At 35.8% G+C, this 17340-nt stretch overlaps 1 protein-coding gene across 1 annotated transcript in view; it reads right to left on the bottom strand.

Annotated features, from left to right (window-relative positions):
- Positions 1–9896: 9896 nt before the first annotated feature.
- LOC124712298 (MAP7 domain-containing protein 1-like) overlaps positions 9897–17340 on the bottom strand; it is a 263516-nt gene continuing 256072 nt past the window's right edge. Inside the window, exon 12 of the mRNA XM_047242625.1 lies at positions 9897–10110. Within this exon, the coding sequence (XP_047098581.1) occupies positions 9897–10110 (214 nt within the window). The remainder of the gene's footprint in view (positions 10111–17340) is intronic.

Below are 17340 nucleotides of genomic sequence, written 5' to 3'. Positions count from 1 at the left end.
ATACAATTCATGGGGTCAGAGCAACTTTTCATGGTGACGTTTTTAACTAAATAAAATATCAGTATAGAAAATACACAATCTCAGAAAAATTTTACTCTGCATGAATTGTACATACCAATTTTTTGGAACAGTGCATGTTAGATGTAGGAGATACAAAATGTATAGATGGAATTCAAATTTACTTATAGAGCCAAATACTATACACTGTACAGAATGCCAAGTGGGCCCTACAAAATCAAACATTTCATCATAATTTACACACTATATTATAAATTTACTCTTTCTAAAAGATTTATTTTTACCATTTTTATGTAAGATATATTTTGTACCCAATATATCCAATCTTGTTTAGCAATTACCTCCAAGTATTAATGCGATCAGAGCAAACATTACAATTATGAAAGTTTGTTTTGAAAATATCGCAGAACAGGTTTAAATTTAGTTTGTTATTAAGCAGTAAAAATGATTTTCAAAAAATATCACAATATTATTTAAGATATTACAAGAAGGCAGAGGATGGGAAGGAGGGGATATAAAATGCTTTGTAAGGCAGCTGATGATTTTTTTGGTTCGATAACTGCACCCTGGATTAACATATATCTGATTATCAAATGAAGCAAAATACAATGAGCACGACAGAAAGAAATAAGATGAAAATACTCAGAATTTTAGTATGGCTAAATATCTTCGTTATTCAGTGTTACTTAATATTCCATGCAAGTCTGACTATGAGTACTCTACTGCTAATTATTAGCAAGTCAGCTTCGAGTTACGAAAACCACCTCCGGCTAGCAATAGATTGTTATAATAGACAACAGTGGAAAGGGAAAATATTAAAACAATGTATTTTATATTTCCTGGTTTTGCAATGATTAGTGTGAAATCAATGGAGAAAATTCTGCCATAGATGATCAAAGTGACAAAGGAATAGAGATAGTAAGGTCCAACTTGCTCACTCACAACTATATTCTCTTTCAATGTTCCTTGGTCCTTAAGACCTCAACTTGTGAAAGTCAAAAGATTTCAGGTATATCATGTACCTGTGACAGTATACGACAACTCTGTGGTCAAACAAACACTTTGTAAGAGCAGCAGCTACAGTGTCACTATTAACATTATAAGTACATGTTAATTCAAACTTTGCTAATTTAGATATTGGAAATCTAAAAGAAGCAAAGACCTCAGCTCATATTTTATTTTTTGTCTACAAGGGAGGGGGTGGAACTTCTATGCTCGCCACAGCTTCCTACAGTCCCTTTAAAAACAGAAAAAAATAACTTTACAGAAGAGTACTTAAATATAAAGATAATGAGTGCTAGTTGCATTGCATGGAGAATGAAAGTAATTTTCACAGTAAAGGAACAGAAGAAACTATAAAACAAAGTCACATAAGAGATATTGTTTTATTGAATATGTTAATGCCATAAAATTATACTTAAAAATGTTGTAAAAGCAGAAAACAATTACTAAATTCTATGCTACCAAAATAAAATAAAGGCAATGTGCCTCATTGTTAAATTTGAGATTAATGTTAAAGTCTCTAGTGATGATATTTCTAAAATCACATGTAGGTGATATGATTATGAATCCTGTAATGATTTTAGAGTGCTTTCATGATTCTTTTACACAAATGTAGTAAAAGTTCAACAATGAACTTGGAAAGCATTATTATTAAAAATCTAGCTGGTCTGTGATATCCACCACAGCAATCAAATTAGTCCATAAAATAATAAGAAGTGCACTGTCTGCAATAATTAAGTAGTCTTTTGTACCAGGTTGTTTCCAGAAGTATAACAATAAACAAAAAATCACAAATTAAGAAATGCCGGCTGCTGTGGCGAAGCAGTTCTAGGCACTTCAGTCCAAAACCGCGCTGCTGCTACAGTCACAAGTTCAAATACTCACTCGGGCATGGATGTGTGTGATATCCTTAGGTTAGTTATGTTTAAGTAGTTCTAAGTCTAGGGCACTGATGACCTCAGATGTTAAGTCCCATAGTGCTTAGAGCCATCTGAACCATTTTAAGAAATGGCCAAGAAAAGCTAAGGGAAGTTATTGCCCAACCTCTCTTCTACCGTAAAACATCAGTTCTGTCTGCGAGTCCTGACTGACCAATTGATACCAACTGACTGCCATGTCATCCTCTGCCAAGGGCATCATTATATGTGGTATGGAGGGGTGTGGGGGTCAGCACACTGCTCTCCAGGCTGTCAGTTTTCATAGCTTGGAGCCACTACAACTTGGTCTTCAATCCACATCACAAAGCAGAGTGCAATATATTCCAGCCCTCCCAACAATGAAAACGCCCTAGCAGTATATGGAACTGAACCCAGGTCCTCATCACAGAGTCAACAGCACTGACCGCTCAGCTACAGAGGTAGACATCTTCTGACAGGTCTGTTAAATTTTCTGTTAAAGATGCTGCTATAGAAATCATAATATTATTGTAAAATATGATTTTCAAATAATCTATTTGGTTTTCAGCAATAAAAACAATACTGCACACCACATAAATAATTTTGTTGATAAGATTAGCACATATTTAAGAACAATAACTATACAGGGATCTTCTGCGACCTCCAAAATGCCTAAGACTCACTTATCCACACATCCATAATTCCCAAACTATATCACTACAGCTGTTATGCAAACACTGTTCAGCCTTTTACATAGCTACCCAGATATCAGTCAGGATGAAAGGGCACAGACAGAGGGAGTATACCAGCAACACACACTATCCTGTTGCAGAACATGCTCTACAACAGGACAGTCTGACGTCAGTGCCTGTTTCACCTCACATGCCATCTGGATTCTTCCACCAGACAACAGTTTCTCAGAACTCCCAAGATGGAAACTAGCGTTACAGCATGTCCTTGGTTCTCGTCACTCACCTTCCGTTAATCTACCAGGTGATCAAAATGTCAGTATAAATTTGAAAACTTAATATAAACCACGGAATAATGTAGATACAGAGGTAAAAATTGACAACAAAGTATTGCTAGACACCTGAAAGATCTCTTGCATGCGTCGTTTGGTGATGATCGTGTGCTCGGCCGCCACTTTCGTCATGCTTGGCCTGCCAGGTCCCCAGACCTCAGTCCGTGCGATTATTGGTTTTGGGGTTACCTGAAGTCACAAGTATATCGTGATCGACCGACATCTCTAGGGATGCTGAAAGACAACATCCGACGCCAATGCCTCACCATAACTCCGGACATGCTTTACAGAGCTGTTCACAACATTATTCCTCGACTACAGCTTTTGTTGAGGAATGATGGTGGACATATTGAGCATTTCCTGTAATGAACATCATCTTTGCTTTGTCTTACTTTGTTATGCTAATTATTGCTATTCTGATCAGATGAAGCACCATCTGTTGGACATTTTTTGAACTTTTGTATTTTTTTTTGGTTCTAATAAAACCCCATGTCATTCCAAGCATGTGTGTCAATTTGTACCTCTCTATCTACATTATTCCGTGATTTATTCAGTTTTCAAAGTTACATTGACCTTTTGATCACATGGTACATTAATTCTTTCTATCTCAGCATTTCTTCATGGTAACTATTCCTTTCTTCACTCCCTTTTAGTTTTCTATATCTTTCCCAACAGTCTGTCTTTCCTTCTCATCCCATACAGTAAGTCTCCCCTGACCTGGGGTTCTGGATGACTTTTCTGAAGTGTATCCCTTTTGCTAAGTGTCTCCAGTTCTTTTCTTTCACCCCTATTCCTTTCCCTTCAACTCATGTGCCAGAAAAAGCAGCCAATGGCTCCAAAAGCTTGTGTAAGTTAAACCTTTGCATGTTCTCCTGCCACCACTTGGTGCGTAGATTTTTTTATCTACCTAGTTACATTATAAGTATAGGATTACGAACAGTAACTTTGTACACATGTAACTGAAGAGAAAGATTAATTCTCTCTTCAAATACAGCAAGTTCTCTCCTCAACTGGAGAACAATTGCACAAGGCATCCCTCAAGGTTCAATTTTTTGGGATCTATTTCCATCAATTATTTTCTCTGGTTTTATTGAACAATGGAAAATCCAGGATGGAGTAATGAAACTATTATGCAAAGGATAGATTGTCACTCACCACATAGCAGAGATGTTGAGTCAACACAACAAAAAGACTACTACACATGTAATCTTTCAGCCAGAAACCCTTCTTCTGAAATAGGCAAATAGACACACATATGTTCACGCAAATACAGCTCACACACACATGATCAGTGTCCCTGGCTGCTGAGGCCATGGTCTCGGCAGCCAGAGACAGTGGTTATGTACGTGGGAGCTGCATTTGCATGAATGTGTAGGTGTATGTTGTCTATGTGTTGTCTGTGTGTGAGGAACTGTCAACACAGCAGTGACCTGTGTGAAAAGCACACATGCCTCATTACACACACGAAATACACTGAAGCAGAAATCACAATGTACGACCATAAAAGTATAAGAGCCAGTCAAATGAAAACTGAACAGTCATCACAGCAGAACCATGGAATGGTTTCATTCAAAACTAATCACCACACACATTAAGACATCCATCCCACTGGGAGACAAATTGATCAGTTCCTGTTTTATAGAACAGGGTCAACAACTAATGGATCCACAACTGCACCCACTTCACACTTCCTTGTCCAAGTGAAACCAACGTCTAAGCATGTCTTTCTTCAAGTCACCAAAGTTATGAAAATCACATGTAGAAAGACCTTGAAAGTTGCTACTCACCACATAGCAGAGATGCTGAGTCGCAGATACGCACAACAAAATAACTGTCACAAATAAAGCTTTCAGCCAGTAAGGCCTTCATCAAAAATAGATGACACACACACACACACACACACACACATGCAAATGTGACTCACACATACGACTGCAGTCTCATGCAACTGAAGCCATTGAAGCATATTAGTGTGGCTTTCGTTGACCGAGACTGCAGTCATGTGTGTGTGTGAGTTGTGTTTGTGTGACAGTGAGTGAGTGAAAGCGAAGAGTGTGTGTGTGTGTGTGTGTGTGTGTGTGTGTGTGTGTTTTATTTTTTATGAAGGCCTTACTGGCTTTTTTTGTGACAGTCTTTTTGTTGTGCCTATCTGCGGCTCAGCATCTCCACTATATGGTGAGTAGCAATTTTTCTTTTTATAATATTGTTACATTCCATCCTGAATTTCCATTGTTGGAGAAAGATCTGGCCTGTATAGGGGATGTTGCAGTGTTTTCTATCCCAATCACTGAAGTGTGGCCTTCGTCCAACTGTCAGTAAGGGGGCAGATGTTCTTGTGCTACAGAATGCTTCCACTGCTCATTGAGTTCCTCAAACATGGAACCACAGTCTATGCACACCACTATGAAGCCAGTTTTCAGAAACTGCAACGCACCCAGGAAGACTATCAGACGGAATGATCCTATTGCAAGATAATGCCTGCCACAACATTGTCAATCAGATGAAGGTGATTTGGTTGGGAAACACTGCAACATCCTCCATATAGCCCAGGTTTTTTTCACATTTTTGGATATCTGAAAAAAGACAAGTGTGGATGTTGGTTTCAATTGGAGGAACTGATAGTCTTGTGTCCAAGTGGAATACATGTATTAATGCTCGTGCTGATCATTTATGAATGCAACCATTCCATGGTCCTGTTGTGGTGGTTGTTCAGTTTTATTTTACTGCACCCTCCCCCCCCCCCCCCCCTTCCCCGTAATTTATTTGTGAGTACTCTTATTGGTAATACTTTATAAAGGAAAGTCTCTGCAATGCACACTATTACTGAGATATGTGTATCAAGTGTGGCACATGTGAACAGGATGAATATATGGATTTAATGTCCCATCAATGATGAGGTCATGATAGACAGATCACAAACTGTTATTTAGGATTTTGCCAAAATAATTTAGGGGAAACTTAAAACTGGAATTCTGAATAGGGATTTGAATCATTATTCTCCTAAATCTGAGCCCACTGTCTTACCAAAATACCACCCCATTTGGTCAGGTGTAAACAAAATTACATACAACTAAAGACAGTTTAACAAAGAAAAATATAATTCAAATGATGGTAATTACGCAACAATAAGGGGAACAATGTATGAGAGGCTGAACATTAGTAAACAATAGAGACAGAAAAGTTTAAAAGGACCAAAACAGGCAGAGTCAGAATTACGCATGATCATCTACTTTTAATGAGAACAGCATAGCAAATGTGACATAAGCGTCACTTCCATCTCCCTGACTTAATATATTATTTGACAGGTGTGCTACATAAAAAGTGCTGTCAAATTTCTGCAGTTTCTATAGTTTTGTGTCCATGTGCACACAATCAAATACCATACTTAATACAGAACTATTTTATGTGTGTATAGTATTTAGTTATTGTTACAACCTGAGAGTTACAAATTTTTATTCTGTGTCCACTGCTGCTGTAAGTAGTATGTAAAGTAAATATAGTTGGATTTTTATCAAGTGTACTTTAGTTTTATATAATTTTAACCTTTGTTCAAGTTTCTTCTGTGATGCATATCATTGTAAACTTCATGTCTTGTGAGATCAAAAACTGTAGAGTAAATGAAAAATTGATGCTTTGTAATAAATTGCATGTGTCGATATGGAAATTTACGGCACTAGCACTAACAACACGAGAGTAGCTGTTACAATTTTTATTAATAGATAGCTTTCTAGTTTCAGCTGGGTTTTCAGCTTATCATCCTAAAATATTTTGAGTGCTCATACCCATCTGTATTACTCCAGTGTTAATAATTGCAGTCAGGTATGATATATTTCCTCTTAAGGATTTTTTTATTGTAAATGCTATATGAATATCACTGTTATATAATATTATCCATTGTTTTGAATATTTGTTTAGTTGTTTCCTGTCAAAAAGCTGTAATTGACGATAGTAAATGCCTGAAGATAACTTTACAGATCAGGATCTGATGTGCAATGCAAACAAATAGCTCTGCAACAAACAGAGTTTTGTTTTATCATTAACAAATTTTTCTACGAATGAGTTGCTACATGATGTATTAACAATTTAAGCTCATCATAGGTAAAAAAAATACCTTAAACGCTCACTAAATGATTTTTTAAAAGCAATGGATGTGTTAGCTTATCCTCTGGCTTGTGTGTGTGTGTGTGTGTGTGTGTGTGTGTGTGTGTGTGTGTGTGTGTGTGTGTGTGCGCGCGCGCGCGCGCGCGTGCAAGCGCGATTTACAAGAAGGCCTTTTGACTAAAAAGCTCACATGTTTAGCAGTCTTTTTGATGTGCCTCTCTGTGACTCAACATTTCCTCTATACGGTGAGTAGCAGTCTACCATTTTCATAATATTATCATTATTCCAACCTGGATTTTCCATTGTTTGAATACCTTAATTTCTTTATTTCAGAAACTGTACTGCAATGTTTTGTTATTTTCCTTCAATTTCATAATAATTGGATAATTTATGGGATACTGTCTAAATAATGATAGTGTATTTAAATTAAGAGGTTTCTTAACATTGTGAGAGGAATGGGTCATCAAAATCTTTTCATACTTTCACCCCAGAAAGATTTTTGGCACGGCACACCATTTCAACTCATTTGTGCTCTGTCTTTATATGAAATACAGCTGCATATTTACAAAAAAATTTGAATTCACTGTACAGACTTGAATGAAATCTTTGAAAGTATGCAGGTATAATGTAAAGCAGAGTACTGGTAAAACATTGAAACTGTACATAATAACCTTAGTTCTGACTTCATCCTAACAGATTTTCCACATTTTTGCAGATGACTTTAAGCAAGCACTGGAATTATATTGAAAGTCATTTGACACAGTTTTTTATTGTTGCAATGGATGATATAATAGAATGGATGTTATACATGGAACAAATGTTTGGTCTTAATAGATATTGCTATTCCCATAGCCTGACAGTTCTAACATGTACTGGAAAGGAAATATTTACTTCTTATTTACTGTTATACATAATTAAGTGTGATAGTTTGACTAATTTTTCAGCTGTATCATTATTTATCACAAAAAATTCATGATGCATCTCACAAATCATGATGTTCTACATGTATTAAAATGAAAGCTGGTGTCCTGTTTCAAAGAGCATCTTATGGACCATTACTTGGAAAGGTAATTCAGGAATGAAGCATCCGCTGGGTGCAGTTTATTCCATTTCCTCATTACAAGTGCATAGGCAGAAAGTTGAAAATGGGCAAACTTTCTGAAATAATGTCAGTGTTGTTTCAGCATTTAATGAAGCATGAAGTTAGTGGAAGTTCCATCACACTGTTTTATTCAGGTAGTCTCAGGGATATGAATAGAAAGATTTTCATTACACTTATTGCAGTGCAAATAAATACCAGTATGTGCGAACAAATGGCACTATTAAAGGTGAACAAAACAGTTACCTTCACCAACAAAAGACATAACAAAAATGATACAGGTACAGGATTGGCAGACTAACATTAACCACAAACAAAAGATGATGAGCAATGATTGTGGTCATCATGTTCAAAGAATGTTCAATGAGATCTATTCACTGTTAAAGACGTTGTCTTCCAGCTATACTATCACCCATCACTACACCTAATCTTAATTTGGACTCAATTAGAGTTTGGCACGAGACGGGTCATTACATTACTTGTTGAATATATTTTATATGGCTAACAGACTTAGTACCAGTTACAAAAAGTGTTTAGACATGTATCAATAAAATTCCAACACTAGTAAATGACAAACATTTCTAAACATGTCAAATATAATTCACCAAGATAAAATATTCTAAGGAAGACATAAATTATGGAAGAAAATTTCACAAGTATGTTGTTCCATGGGATGAAACTATCATAACTTAACAAATAAACCCTTTTTACAGTATATGCACACATCTTTAAATTACATACAAAATTATTTTGAAGTAAAACTGTCAGCACAATAAATGGCTAAAGACACTTTAAAAATATAATGTGAATTGCACTGTTATTTACCACAAACTATTCATCTCAAAACTCTGCAAACTGTTACAGATGTATAATCATTTTACTGATAATGTGGAAATGAAAAGTTACAGTCAGCACAAACAAAAACCTTTTGACTGTAGACTTACTTAAGACTCCACCAATTTATAAATTTCCTGTCTAGTTAGGATGTTAACTTTACTTTTACTTTCACTTTAAAATTGATTGTTGATTCCTAATCAGCATGTAATTGAAAATTTGTTTTATGTATTGATAATGTTCAAAATGATAATGTATCTCTGTCATGTACAGCCACCGAACTGATTACAAAGAGTGATTACCACATTTTTTTAATACATTATAAATTTACTACTTATATGTTTGGCACGAGATACCCAAAGGGTTCATAAAGTTTGAGATCCTCTTTCCTTTATGGTTTTGTAAAGTTATTCAGGAACCAAAATAAAATGTAACATTATTACAAGAAAGTGACATATTAACGAATGGCTTATACTACAGTGCATATAGCTATGTGCACCTGTTTCTAGACACTGCAGAATGTGGAAACATATGCTCACATTCACTGAATGCTTACAAATAATATAAAACATAAACAAACAATATGTATTATACTCATAACCAGTACAAGAAGCTATCTTTGAGTAAAACACAAATGATTTTTAGATAGCTCAGGGTGATAACAAAGACAACATAGGTAAAGCAAGTCTTTGGTTTTCAGAGCTATTAAAATATGTATTATTTCAACAAAAGATTTAACACATATCATGAAAAATATACATAAAAGTTTTAAAATGTGTGGAGGTATACATTTTTGAGGTAAATGTTAAAAATACTAGAATGTGTTAAAGATGTTACTTACTTCTTTTGAACAGAATTGATCTGTGATGAGAACTCTTTCCTAAAATGCTTAAGTACCATGAAATAGTGTGATAATTAGCATGCATCACACACTACCCAAGTCCATCAACACACCTTCAACACTATTGCTCTTTGGCATTGCCGATTGGTTTTTTGGAATTTGGCGTACAGTGGAATACTTCAGTTGTAAAACTTTTGCCAGAAGGTCAGAGTTTGCATTTTCCAAAAGCAGTATCTTCTTACCCAGGGCAGTAATCTCTCGTTCTTTTTCTCGCATTGCAGTTTCCAGATGCATAGCACTACAAATAAAAAATAAATATATTATATTATTTATAAAATAATGCAAAAATAATTTTATAGGGTCTGAAACAATGGTAGACTGGCAGTAACTGCTGTTTTTATATTTATAAATCATAGATTTCTGTCTCTGAAACAAATGGAATACATGAAGTTAGACTGCATGTCTTATACATAGGCTGCTTTTGTAAACAAGAAGATGAATAAAAATAAAATGCAATACAATCATATCGATATGAGAGGAATAACATATTTTTAAAACACCAAGTTGATAAAAATATGCTGTGTAGACAGCAACCAAGAGGTAGGTATCATATTAGAAGTGAAGAAAATAAAATAAAGCCAAAAACTAGAAAAAAGTGAGTGGGTGGGCCATATAAGGATGAGAAATCATTTCAAAAATCCTCTCTGATAAAACTTTTGGGTATATTATTCACACAAATGATACCTGAAGGCCTTTACATGCAAATACCCCCAGTATTTTTTACACAGCAAAGACTGAAGGGTAACACAGTGTACTAGGGCACTACACTCTATGTGACTGAAGATTTTTCAGGATGAAAAGTCAGTTGACATGATGGTTCAACTTCTTTCATGGTGTCCACAACACAGCAGATGAGAATTGCTATAATCCTTTACGCAACATCTGGATACACACCATCATGCTACACTTAAAAAGTCTGCCAATGGCAGTTGTGGGGGTCAGCTACCAGACGCTGCCTGTAGTGGGTCACAAGACTAGTGCGCATGGCAAGACATCTGCTGCACTGCCTACTAGAGTACTCCTCTATATAAAGGCAGTGTAGCTGGCACTCCTCAGATTGGATTCTACTGCTTATTGTACTGTTTCTACGTTTTTTGTTTACCTGAATGTAGCTCAGTAAACTTTTGTTCTTAGTGACCACACTATTGGTTATGTCTAGCATTATGAAACAAATGGCAACTAGTGTGGTGGTCACTTCCATGTGTTCAGTCTATTTGGTTGTTCTGTCAGTTCTCGTGTCCATGGGGGCAGTGCTCCAATCTCTCCTCAAGCAGCAGCAGACTCGTGTTATTATGAACTTGTTGGCCGCATTGACTATGCAGCCTTCCATGCCGTTGGTGTATCCACTACCCTTGCCCCCATATGATGATGCAGCAGAAGACTGGAACATTTACGAGAAGCAGCTTCAGTAACACTTCCTTGCTTTTGGCATCACCGATGCCAACATGTGTCTTTGCTCCTATCTTGGATTTCTCCTTGAATTTACAAGTTGTTGTGTTAGTTATCCCCTCTCCAGGAACCAGCATTGCTTTCATTCAACAAAATGTGTAAGTTGTTGTTCAATTATCATCATAAGTGCACATGTCATTCCTGTGCATATTGAGTTCTATTGTCGTCAGAAACAGCCCCATCAGCCCTACTGGGCTTGGGCAGCTGAATTACACAGCTTCAGTCACAAACATCAGTTTGCTACCAATGGTCATCACAATTCCTACGCTGCATCACAATTCCTATTCTGATTCTATGGCCCATGATACCATCATTCGGTTGGCTCCTAACAAGCTGGTGTATCAATGTACAGTACAGCACAATAATCCATTTCTGCCTGAGGTTCAGCACTCTCAAAAATTTTATCTTTTGAAGGATTGCTTTATACACTTGTGATGCATAATGATTCACAGTTTGTGTCTCACATCTTCCACAATTTCTGCACCCATCAAGCATTCAACATGTGACGGTTCCTCCTTTCCACCCCCAATCTAACACTGAGGCAGAACGGCTAGTCCCCACATCCAGGTTTCAAATTAAGAATACGTTGTGGACTCTTCCATGCATGATGCCATAAGGCACTTCCCACAGGTTTATGCTAGTAGGGGTCAGAGTCGAGCCAAGATAATCTGTGGTTGTCAGCTACATTGTGTCCTACACCTACTCATGCCACTCTGCCAGTTTTCGTCCGTACGGCATTCATTACTGAGAGCTGGTGGCGATGGGTCATTCATCACCAGCATCCTGGGTTCCCCACCCAAGTGGTCAGCACCTTCGATCATCGATGATGCAGTTCCACGAGACTGTGGACCCAGACGTTGAGGTGAAGCAGCAAACCTATTGCTGGTCCTCCCTTATGGTTCATTCAAAAGAACACTTCGTTTTTATAGCAGATGATGTTGATTCACGTAAAACAGTTTCTTTCCAATGAAAAATTTTTAATTGCATCGAGGAAAAAAATATCTGCAATTTTTGAAAGAAATGGTGGACAGTTTTGACTTATCAGCAGATTTAAGAAAGAAACTAACTGTGAGACATATAAGCAATGTTATGTATTGCTGTAGAAAAAAATGGAAAATGCAGCACAGAATATATTTCTGAAAAGAGTGAGGAAACCCCCAGACAAAGTGATATGCCTGTGAAAAACAATACTGATGTACTGAAATTTGCCCCTTCAGAGATCTCAAAGACTTTTCCATATTTTAGCAATTGCCATCTTTTTACCTTGATATGATGGATCTTATGAATTGTTTACTGCTTCAGTTTAAATAGTCAATAACTATTTAATATTTCAGATTATGTTCTGCCAAGAGTAATGTTGATCTATGCTTCTGCCTTTGTCATGCTCAGTGTTGATGAGTTAGATCAAACTGATTAATGCTAGAGAATCTGTAGAATAATTAATGCTAGGAAATGTAATATGTTGTGATGATTTCAAGAAAACTTGTGAGTATATGGTTACAGTGTGTTAAGGGAAAAAAAATCTATTGTTTTGTCAGAGAACTGAAATTTTTCTATATTTTTAAAATGAGATTTGCGTATCATTAGCTACATTTGAAAAAGTTTGGAAATGAGGTAACATTTAAAGTACTTTATACTTCTGTAATAGAAAACTTATTTGTATTTGCACTTGGGTGATGAGAGAATTTTCTTATGTTTTGAAAGAAAACATATATTTTATTGCTTTCAATGAGAAAAATTTTTGCATAAGCAAATTATCTTCATTTCTCCATGTCTCTCTATTTCATCTGCGTTTTAAGGAAGTTTTGTGGGTGAATTTTGTCGCTATTTAAACATACTACGCAGGATTGGAAAGAAATTATACTTTTACTATTTCTGGCTAGAAAATATGTTTTGGAAAAACGATGATACCAGATGTATTTTTGCATTCCTGTCCTGTATAATTAAGCAAAAATGTTTGTACATGATTTTTGATGAATTTGTGGAACTGTTGTGCTATATTTATAGGAATTTGTGTCTGTATACAAATATTTAATGAAAAATAGAGTTGACCTGTTAGTTTATTATTCTCACATTGTGGAAGTGTGGTCAACATTAGAAGGATTATGAAAAAACTGAAGCATCAATAAACATTTTGTTGTGATTGGAGAACATTATGCTGCAATTTTATGTAGTTAACAGCTTTTTTACTCGATCCAAATCACATTTTTTGAAACGGAGTTTGTCTGTAGAGAGGACATTGTTTTTCAGACCACATACTTTGAAAATTGTTGTAAGTGAGAGAAACAAGTAAATGATGTGATAAATCTGAATTAATGATTATAATATTTTGAGGAGGAAACTAAGTGTTGAACATGTACAGAGTGATTACAAATTGAAGACTGATACATTATGTTCCGAGTATTTTACCAATGTGAAGGTAATATATTGAGGGTAATGGTGAAATATTGGAAATGACTACGAATATTATGATCTAATATTAAATATGTCTACATATTTTGGATGTTTGTCAAATGTTGATGCACACGTGTGTGTGTGTGTGTGTGTGTGTGTGTGTGTGTGTGTGTGTGTGTCAGGGAAGATGATGAAAGTTTACAATATGTTTACTGCACTTCTGACAGCTATAGGAAAAGTGTAATGATTACGTCTGATGCTTATGTGACAAAACATGTCTTGGGCTGATGGAAATAGTAAAAATATTAGCTGAAGGAAATATCTGCAACATTATAATGCAACTGACTAGTATTTTGTACCATGGGAGAGTTTGATGTAACACGTCTTGATTATTTAAAAGAAATTTGCTTAAAGAGATCATGTGGTGCCATTAAAACTGAAAAAATATGTCAAAAACTGTTTTTGAAGCAGAAAAAGTATGGGACATTGTAGTACCTAATGCAATACTAAAACTCTATCTCTTTTCCAAATTGTGTATAAGTACTGCAAATTTTTTGACACGTTACTCTTCTGAAACACATCTTTATGGAATATTGAAATGCTGTGAGACTCTTCAAAAAAATCTTATACTCAATAGGAATATTTTGTACGAAATGAAATGATCATATGACTTTAAATGCGAACGTTTTAGGTTATGCTTTATCGTGACTGTTATTGACATTAAATGAAACAAGTTTACTGTTACCAGTCACCGTTTTATTTATTTCCACGACATGTTTCAAACGTTTAAACCTCCATCATCGGGTGGATTTACATCAGTTAGTATGACATTTGTGTGTGTGTTGAGTTACGATTTTTGGAGGAACTTGTGGCACTGCCTAGTGGAGAAACAAGACACTATTTCAGAACATGGTTTTGGATTTCTTCTGACAAAAAATTAAACTGATATCTAATGGTAAACATAAAATAAGTAAACTAGAGTACCTCCAGTGGGTGGCACTGCCTAGTGGAGAAACAAGACACTATTTCAGAACATGGTTTTGGATTTCTTCTGACAAAAAATTAAACTGATATCTAATGGTAAACATAAAATAAGTAAACTAGAGTACCTCCAGTGGTCACAGGTTCCTTTTGCTGTTGTAACACGTCACATTTGTAAACAAATATGGCATCTGGAATCTGCTGGGTACAAGGTTCGTATAGCAGAAGACAAGAGATAATCGCAAAGTGCAAAGAACATACATTGTAACAACATTTTTACAGAATAATTGTTTAAAGCATTTTGAGGTGTTTGTTTTGAGGTGTCGAATATATGTGTGTGTACTTCAGGTGGCATATACATCCAGTTTTGACAAGTTAAAACGGTTTAACATTCGTACTCATTTATACAATCAGGTGAAATGTTAAAATGGCTTAAACATCATACTTGTAAAAAACAATCAGGTGAGATGTTACAGACTTGAAGTACAATAATCATATTGGCTACAGCAGTAAAATCATACATAGATGACACTATTTGATTGGGATTAATAGACAGATGAAAGAGGCTGGAGGCAGAAGGAGAGGAAGAGAGAGAGAATGTGTGTGTGTGTGTGTGTGTGTGTGTGTGTGAGAGAGAGAGAGAGAGAGAGAGAGAGAGAGAGAGAGAGAGAGAGGGGGGGGGGGGGTGGAAAGAGTGATAGTGATTATATAAGAGCAAACATTTACATGGCAAGGGGTCTTAAGATTACATGTTACATATAAGATGGATTGCGGTTGTTTCGTTTGGTGTCTGTATATTTGTGTATGTGTTGTGTTGTAATCGCAACCTTTTCTGCACAGTTTTTGTACTCGAAAATTGTCTTGATTGCCTGACTGGGCAGATTAACATTAAATGCGAACATTTTAGGTTAGGATTTACCATGACTGTTATTGACATAATGTCGACAAAACACATACACTTGAATAGGAATTGTCTCAAGAATAACGTCATTCCAAATTATGTCAAGATTGACATCAAAACAAACATGACAACTACAAAGAAAACACTAGAAAATGTACAAAAACTCTGGATGAAAAATGAACTGAAAGAACTTTATATTAAAAAACAAATGTTCAACACACAGCTTCATAATGCAGAATTACAGTTGGGAAAGTTGCTTCATAGATTAGAATATGATTCCATAACCAAAAAAGAGTACACTGAGTTCATCGTACAGAAAACGAAAGCTACAAAGAAGAAAAAACTAGCCAATCTTATAAAGCAACAATTAACTCCCAAACTGAACCAAAACACTTGAAAGAAACACATTCTACACACCTTTCCTCAACAATACGAACATAATATTCGCTGCAGAAGAAGAGGCACTACTTTGCAAAGGCTTAAAACATAACGTTCAAGCTCCACTGGACCAAAACAACCAAGAAAAGCTCATCACTTGTGTCACACAGATCTCGACCATAGCCTTTAAGAAGCAAAATGACAGAATAGCAACCTGCCACAAAATTAATGAAATCATTGAAAAGGAAATTGTAAAACCATTCCCAGCATACAAGAAATGAGAAGTAGCCCTTACACGTACCATTAAGACTAAATTAAACATGAATAATGCAATAATTGTAAAAGCTGACAAGGGCAACACAACTGTTGTAATGGACAGAGCAACATACATAGAAAAAACTTTAGACTTCTTCCAAACCAGCAACATAACAGAAATACATAAAGATCCAACAGCCAGAATACAAAAGGAGATTAAACACATTTCAAACAACATTAATTTTTATTCACCATCCAAGAAGCAAGAAACATTGTAACAATGAGCCCACACTCCTTGCCTTAGGTTACAACCAAAGATCCACAAAAATGGGACCCCCATCAGGCCTATAGTGAACTGTAGGAACAGCCCAACATTCAAACTCAATAAAATGCTCTTCAGAATTCTCAAAGAAGCATACACATTCAGTAACGAGAAAACACTTAAAAACACAACAGAATTCACACAATATGTCAAAAACAGACAAGTACCTGATGGAGCCACACTTGCCTCATTTGACATACCAAACTTTTATTCCTCTGTGCCAATAGTTCCCACACTACAGATAATCAATGCCAACTTACATAAACACAAAAAAATCCCTTCAACTCACATTACTGAACTAATGGACCAGCTTGAATTCACACTTTCACACAACTATTTTAAATTTAACAAAAAAATCTACAAACAAACAGATGGTCTGGCAATGGGCTCAAATCTTTCCGGATTGCAAGCAGAAATATTTATAAGTAACCTAGAAGACAAAATCCTGACTTCCAATCACTATATCCTCAAAAATATCATCTACTATTACAGATATGTAGATGATACCATCAATTTAATCAAAGGCACTAAAGATAACATCAGTGAGTTGAACCAGTTTGAAATTTATCGGAAGCCTACCACAACACATACCACAAGCCACAACTCCTCTAGTCACCCCGCAGCACACAAAATGGCAGCATTTTGGTACATGATTAATAGAGTTATCCAACTACCACACTCTGAAGACAAATGTGATCAAGAAATTGAAATAATAAAACAAACAGCTATTGAAAATGGTTATAACAGCTCCATAGTACACACCCTAAAACACTCAATAATGGCAAAGC

This window comes from Schistocerca piceifrons, chromosome 1 (genome assembly GCF_021461385.2).
Source record: "Schistocerca piceifrons isolate TAMUIC-IGC-003096 chromosome 1, iqSchPice1.1, whole genome shotgun sequence".
NCBI lineage: Eukaryota > Metazoa > Arthropoda > Insecta > Orthoptera > Acrididae > Schistocerca > Schistocerca piceifrons.
The sequence above is the reverse complement of the archived record's forward strand: the minus strand, read 5'-3'. Positions and strand labels throughout refer to the sequence as shown.